The following is a 7,955-nucleotide window of genomic DNA, read 5'->3' on the forward strand; positions in this document are numbered from 1 at the left end:
CCCCTATAATTTGAGAAATTGAACAGCTTTTCATCCGTATACTCACAGTTTGTATTTCTTTTGTGAATTATTTTCTTTCTAGTGAGGTTATATGTCTTTCTGTAGATTATACATATTAATTCTGTTAGTTTTATGGTAAATCTTTTTTTTCTGTCTGTTGTTTATCTTTTACTAGTTTTATGGTGTGTTTTGTTTTTACTGGATGCCAGTTTTAAATTTTCACATAGTGAAGTCTGTTATTCTTTTATGACTTCAGTGTTTTGTGACATGCTTAAGGGATACCTTCTCACTATGAGATCACCAAACTAATGGCCTGTGTTTTCTACTGTTGTGTAATATTTTTATAAGTTGGCTTTCTGGGAGTCATTTTGTCTCTGTTAGACTTTTCATAACCAGAGTATTCTTTTTTTGCAGACCCTTGTCTTGTATGCCCTTGGAGTTGTGCTTCAGGATCCTAGTACTTGGTCATCTCCGTACAAGTAGGAAATTTCTGTCATTGTCTTTGCAGTTCTTAATTTTTATGAGTTTGCGTGTTTTGTGTTCTCTTTCTATGTTTTGAGGAGAAATTCAGTATGTAACAGTGATATAAAAACAGAAAGCCACCGCCCTCCCTGTATATCTTCTGCTCAATGCTTTTTCTTTCATGAATCTGCTGTCTTCTACTCTTCATTTCTCCTATTACCACTTCTGTCCCAAGATCTATTTAATTACTTAATCTCTACAATTATCCTTTAATTTCAGTGGTATTTTGGAGTTCAGTTACTGGTAAATGGGTATTGCCTATGCAGTTTCTTTGTTTTCATTCTATTGGTCTCAGTTATTAAGCTCTTTGGCTGAATTCAGAAAATAGGTATTGTGTGTATATTGTCTGAGAGAACAGCAAGGAAGGGGAACGGTGAAGAACAAAGCTGATACTGCTTGCCTCCTCAGTAGGCATCTGGTAAAATCTGCCTTAAAAAAGTAGGTTAAGATCTACTGGCCTAAAAGAACGTTATCTGTTGAGTTGATGAGGGCTAAAGCTATGTGACAGGCAGGGGGCAGAGTTGATGGCATGGTTGAAGTAAAAGAAAAACCTACTTCCAGAGTATAAGGCCTGGGACATTTAAGCATTAAGTAATTTTAGTTTTTCACATTACAGTGATATTAAAGGGAAATCTATTAAGAAATTAAATAACAGTACTTCAAAATCTACTAAAAAATTAAGTAAATTTAGTATTCTAAGGGGCTTTCATAGCAGAATTAAAGATATACATTTGTGAAATAAAACTGTTATAAAAAATTAAAATTTCACACTTCAAAATCTTTAAAAAATTCTCATATGGAAAAATGCCAGATTTTTTATAAACTTTTAGATGTAATACAAAAAGCATAAGAACTTTGCTAGAACTTTTGACAGTATTCCTATCCTCAAAACACTCAGAGAATCAGGGTCACAGACTGAAGATACAGAAATATGTGCTAAAATGTAGAAATCATTTTTAGGAATCAAATGCAGTCGAATTTAGGAAATGTTACTGGTAATGTTGTGTGCCAGGGAAAAGGCTTCTTCAGTTGGATGCCTCATCGCCCATCCCTTGTGGAAACTCCAGAGAATAATTTGTGTCAGCGCCTTGAGATGATCCTTGAGAGACTGCGGCACACTAGCCGAAATGTACATAGGATTGAGGTAGACCCTGTAGAGATGACTGACTGATTACAGTTTAAATATAACCATCACATAGAGGAAGATGGAGAGATTGACTTTTTCCACTAAATTTAATGCTCTTGAGATCAACAAGGGGTGTTGCATATTTTTTATGGCTGAGTAGTAGTCTACATGTGCAGAGTTTGTTCAGCTTCCACCCTTTGACCCACTAAAGGACATTTGGCTTGTTTCTAATATTTTGCTTATATGAATAAAGCTCTTATGAACATTTGTGTACAAGGTTTTGTGTGAACATGGCATTTCATTTCTTAGGAAAAATGCCAGAGTATGATTGGCTATATGGTTAGTGCATACTGAATTTCACAAGAAACTGCCAGACTATTTTTTATAGATTCTCAGCAGCAGTGTTTGAGAGATTTAGCTTCTCTGTAGCCTCAATAGCATTAACTATTGTTTCTATTTTTTATTTTAGTTCTAATGGGTATGTGGTGATATTTCATTGTGGTTTTTAGAAGTTTTCTTTTTGAGTAACTGACATTACCGTATTCTCCTTATAGAAACTGTCTAGACATTTATTTATAGAAATAAATGCATTATTGCTTTTATTGTGTTGGCGGTGTCTCAGAGGAAGAAACCCTGACTCAAATTCTCTGATTTAAATTGGTAATAATGTAAATGCATCACCGACTCAATGGACATGGGTTTGGGTGGACTCCGGGAGTTGATGATGGCCAGGGAGGCCTGGCGTGCTGCGGTCCATGGGGTCACAAAGAGTCGGACATGACTGAGCGACTGAACTGAACTCTAAACCAAATAATGAAATATTATCAACTTAAAAAAAATAGACTGAAATAGAATTCTCAACTAAAAAGAACTAAGGCAAACATTAAAATCCTTAGTATGGACAGAGACCAAGATGGTGATATAGCAGGCTCATGAATTTCCTTCCTCACACAGATGCTCTGAATGTAGAGCAATTCCCTCTGAGAAAAATCCAGGAACTAGCTGAGTGACTCCTCCACATTAGGTAAATGAGAAAATACCTGCATTGAAACAGGTGGGAAAGGCTGAGACATATTCTTGCCATAAACTCCACCCCCTACACAGTGCCATACAATCAGGAGGGAACATCCAACTCTCAGCTGCTTCTTGAGGATCAAAGGCTTTGAACCACACATTCTGTGCCCCAGTTTTAAATGCTCCCACCTGAGGGATGGGCTTCCAAAACATCTACTTCAAAAGCCATCTGAGCTTGCGTTCCTGAATCACACAGGACTGTAGCAAAGAAGCAGTTCCTAATGGGAGCATGTTGGGAGCACAAGCATTCACCATGGCTGTCCCCATAGGGCTCAGCACAGAAGGAACAGGCAAAAAAGCCTATCTCCCACTCTTTCCCTGGAAGGGGGTTGATTGCTTACTTTACAAGCTGCTGCCTGAAGATCCAGCTTCTTAATGAGCATGCATTTAGAAATACTGGCTGAGATCCTCTCCAGAGGATCAGTGGACGCACCCCCAACCATAAAACCAAGTTGCCAGCATCTCCCTTTCACACACATCGAGTGTCCCAACTTTTATGGCTGCCATCAAGGGAGGGATATGCCCCAAATTTCCCTGTTCTGTTAACTGGAACGTCTTGCATTCGTAAGTCCCACAGGATCGTAGCAAACAAAGAAGCATATGTTAATGGGAATGGAGGTACTGGCTGTGGTTAGCCCCCACATTTCAATGCAGAGGGAGCCAGCAAAATGCCTATCTCCCAATCCTTCTCTGGAAGGAGTTCAACTACATACCTAGAAAATTTAGTGTATTTTCAAAATTCTGAAAACCTAGGATTTGGATGGAGAAGGCAATGGGACCCCACTCCAGTACTCTTGGCCTGGAAAATCCCACGGACCAAGGAGCCTGGTGCACTGCTCTCCATGGGGTCGCTAAGAGTCGGACACTACTGAGTGACTTCATTTTCACTTTTCACTTTCATGCATTGGAGAAGGAAATGGCAACCTGCTCCAGTGTTCTTGCCTGGAGAATCCCAGGGACAGGGGAGCCTGGTGGGCTGCTGTCTTTGGGGTCACCCAGAGTCAGACACAACTGAAGCAACTTAGCAGCAGCAGTATTTGGATAACACTGTCATTTGCTACATATTTTATAGTCTTGTGTTGTAAATTGAGTTAAATTCATGATGGAAAATAAAATTGAAATTACCTCTTAACCTGAAAATAAATAAACAAATAAAATAAGTGTTATGGAAGTTTTTTTAAAAACCTCAGTACTTGAGATTAGATTACCTATTCATTTTCATTTATTAATCCTTAACATTATGAGATATTTAACAATACAGTTGGATGTCTCTGGGTCTTTTTTGGAGAAATGTCTTTTTGGATCTTCTGCCCATTTTTTGGTTGTGTTGTGTTATGGATATTGAGCTGCATGAGCTGTTTGTATATTTTGGAGATTAATCCCTTGTCAGTCACATCGTTTGCTAATATTTTGTCCCATTCTGTGTGTTGGTCTTTTCACTTTGTTTATGGTTTTCTTTTCGCTGTGCAAAAAAGTTTTTAGGTTTAACTAGCTCCTATTTGTTAGTTTTTACTTTTATTTTCATTGCTTTAGGAGATGAATGCAAAATGATATTGTTGTGATTTATGTCAAGGAGTGTTTGTCTGCCTGTGTTCTCCTGTAAGAGTTTTATGGTATCTGGTCTTACATTTATATTTTTAATCCATCCTCAGTTTATTTATGTGTACAGTGTTAGAGAATGTTCTAATTTCATTCTTTTAACTGTAGCTGTCCAGTTTTGGACACCACTTATTGAGGTTGTCTGTTCTCCACTGTATAGTCTTGCCCCCTTTATCATAGATTAGTTGACCATAGGTATGTGGGTTTATTTCTAGGCTTCCCGTTGATCTCTGTCTTCAGGCCAAAATCATACTGTTTTGATCACTGTAGCTTTATAGTACAGAATGAAGTCAGGGAGCCTGATTCCTCCAGCTCTATTTTTCTTTCTCTATATTGCTTTGGTCATTTGGGGTCTTTTGTGTTTCCATACAAATTCTAAGTTTTTTTTGTTTTAGATCAGCAAGAAATGCTATTGATAATTTGATAGGGATTGTGTTGAATCTGTAGATTACCTTGTGTAATATAGTCATTTTGACTTTGATTCTTTCAATCCAAGAATATGGTATATCATCTATGTCATCTGTGTCATCTTCTATTTCTTTCATCAGTGTCTTATAGTTTTTGGAGTATCAGTTTTTCACCTCCTTGCATAGGTTTATTCCTAAGTATTTTATTCTTTTTGATGTGATGGTAAATGAGATTGTTTCCTTAATTTCTCTTTCTCGTCTTTAGTTGTTAGTGAATATGGCTTAAAACACATGAAAGATGCTCAGCATTACCAATTATTAGAGAAATGCAGATCAAAACTACAGTGAGGTATCACCTCATACTGGTCAGAATGGCCATCATTAAAAAATCTACAAGCAATAAATACTAGAGAGAGTGTGGAGAAAAAGGAGCCCTCCTACACAGTTGATAGGAATGTGTAAATTGCTACAGCCACTATGGAAAATAGTATGGAGGTTTCTTAAGACTCTAAAAATCAAGCTACCATATGATCCATCAGTCCCACTCCTGTGCATACATCTGGGGAAAACCATAATTCAGAAAGATACATGGACTCCAGTGTTCATTGGAACACTGTTTACAATAGTCAAGTCATGGCATCAACCTGTGTTCCTCAATAGAGAAATGGTTAGAGAAAATGTGATACTTATATACAATGGAATATGTTGTTGTTTAGTCGCGAAGTCATATCTTACTCTTTTACAACCCATGAACTGTAGCCCACTAGGCTCCTCTGAATCTTCCTGACCCAGGGATTGAACTTGTGTCCCCTGCATTGGCAGGTGGGTTCTTTACCACTAAGCCACCAGGGAAACCTGCAATGAAATATTACTCAGGCATAAAAGAGGATGAAATAATCCCATTTGCAGCAACATGGATGGGCCTAGAGATTATCATACTAAGTGAAGTAAGTCAGATACAAAAAGACAAGTATCACATAATATCACTTATATGTGGACTCTAAAAGAGTGATGCAAATGAACTTATTTACAAAACAGAGACAGACTCACAGACTTAGAAAACTTTCAGTTACCAAAGGGGAAAAGTGAGAGTGAGGGATAAATTAGGAGATTTGGATTAACATATACACATTACTACATATAAAATAGATAATCAACAAGGACCAACTATATAGCACAGGGAACTCTACTCAATATTCTGTAATAACCTATATGGGAAAGAAACCGGAAAAAGAATCTGTGTGTATGTATAACTGAATCATTTTGCTGTTCACTTGAGATAAATGCAACGTTGTAAACCAACTATATTCCAATATAAAATAAAAAAAATTTTTTAAGTTGGAAAAATCTAGTTTCATTCTGTTTTAACCTGGAAACATAGATATCTTCAAGTAAACACTTAGGGTCCCAATTTTCAAGTTAGTTTACAAAAGGAAAAAGATGATTACATTTGATATAATTTTTCTATAGACTAATGTAAATAGAGTATATTCCAAAAGTAAAAGATAATTTATACTCTTTAAAAAGGCTATGAAAGCAGAATTCTTTTTTTTTTTTTTTTTTCATAGTAGAGCTTAGATCTTTTAAAAACATTTGGTTTTGAGGGGAATTTCTATGCTCCTTGGTGGGTTGATTATTTTGTTTTAATATATCCATTTCCCCATGACTCTTTACAGAGTAAAACTTTTTTTCTGTACAGTAAAAAATCCTTGGTGATGGTGGTCTAGTTGCTAAGTTGTGTCCAACTCTTGTGATCCTGTGGACTGTAGCCAGCCAGGCTCATCTGTACATGGGATTCTCTAGGCAAGAATACTGGAGTGAGTTGCCATTTCCTTCACCACGGGATCTTCCCAATCCAGGAATTGAACCTGGGTCTCCTGCATTGCAGGCAGATGATTTACCAATATTTCCTTCACTTATTAATAAGTCTGGGCCTCATGTAATATAATTTTGATGTGTATAATTTCAAGTCTGGTGACTTCAATTTTAAGAAATGAAATTTAATTGAAAAGGCAGTGTAAAATGCTTTGCATATTGATTTGATGGTCTCATGTAACATATTTTGAACACTCTTAATGTAAATACTCACTATGTGATTTTGTGTGATTTATCCTTACATCTCATAAATGATATAAGTGCCTGTTACGCTTTTATTCCTTGATGATTCTAGAGAAGTGTATTTTGTGCCTATTGTTTAGAAATAATAAAGTAAGCCAAAAGAGACATATGTTCATTAGTTTAGGAACATAAAAAGTCAAAATGAAATATAATGTGACAGCAGTTTCTAGCTTTAGTAGTTTTTAAACTTTATTACATACCTGTGTTCTTATAGTGTAAATACATGCCATGCCAGTGGAGCTCTGTTTGACTGGCCCCAATTCTTCTTTTTAGGTTTGATCCAGAGCGTTTTGATGATGAATCTATAATGAAAACTTTCTCCTTGCTTGGATTTTCAGGCACACGGGAATGCCCAGAGTTGAGGTGAGATGATAAAGGAAAATGAAAGGAAAGAAGTCAGACTTTGTACTTAACATTTTGATAATCACTGTTGATGAGAATGAACAATCTGTATAAATTGTATAAATTAAATTTAAAAGTTAAATTGTATAAATAATCACTGATCTTTGGTAACCATGTCACTCTCTTCCTGACTAGGTTTGCCTATATGGTGGCCGCAGTGCTTTTGAGTGTTCTGCTGAGGAGACTGCACCTCCTTTCTGTGGAGGGACAAGTTATTGAAACTAAGTATGAACTGGTGACATCATCCAAAGAGGAAGCTTGGATCACTGTCTCAAAGAGATATTAAAGTTGTATGCATTTAACTTTGTTGAAGAAAATGATCATTTAGAAAATCTGTATTGAATCCTTTTAGAAACCAAGCATCATTGTATAAAATAAACACCTATTAATAAATACTTCATCATGTAAATTTGGACTTTCGTATACCGGAATTTCTTGATGCACCGTATACACTGATATTCATTGGATCAGTATAGTGATCATTTTAATGGGAGGCCTTCTGCTTTTAACTTTTGTCTTATCGTTTTCTATGCCATTATTTTCATTTTCTTAGCCTTGGTTTGATTTCTAAAATTAATATTCTTGAAGATAAATTATTTTGCACATTAATATTTTCCAGATGTTTGTAAAAAAGAAAAATAATATTAACTCCTTTTCATAGTTATGGTAAATCACCTTAAAGGGGGGAAAAAGGACTTCATAATTTT

The 7,955-nt window shown here is 36.1% G+C and overlaps 1 protein-coding gene across 4 annotated transcripts in view; it reads left to right on the forward strand.

Moving 5' to 3' along the window:
• Positions 1 to 7,657, forward strand: part of LOC101104050 (cytochrome P450 20A1) — a 42,856-nt gene extending 35,199 nt beyond the window's left edge. For all 4 annotated transcript variants that reach the window (XM_060410272.1, XM_027965109.3, XM_042244976.2 and 1 more), the window contains 3 exons: positions 415 to 479; positions 7,120 to 7,209; positions 7,384 to 7,657. In XM_060410272.1, coding sequence (XP_060266255.1) covers positions 415 to 479; positions 7,120 to 7,209; positions 7,384 to 7,534 — 306 coding nt within the window. In that variant the 3' untranslated portion in view covers positions 7,535 to 7,657. The remainder of the gene's footprint in view (positions 1 to 414; positions 480 to 7,119; positions 7,210 to 7,383) is intronic.
• Positions 7,658 to 7,955: the final 298 nt, after the last annotated feature.

This window comes from Ovis aries, chromosome 2, assembly GCF_016772045.2.
Source record: "Ovis aries strain OAR_USU_Benz2616 breed Rambouillet chromosome 2, ARS-UI_Ramb_v3.0, whole genome shotgun sequence".
NCBI lineage: Eukaryota > Metazoa > Chordata > Mammalia > Artiodactyla > Bovidae > Ovis > Ovis aries.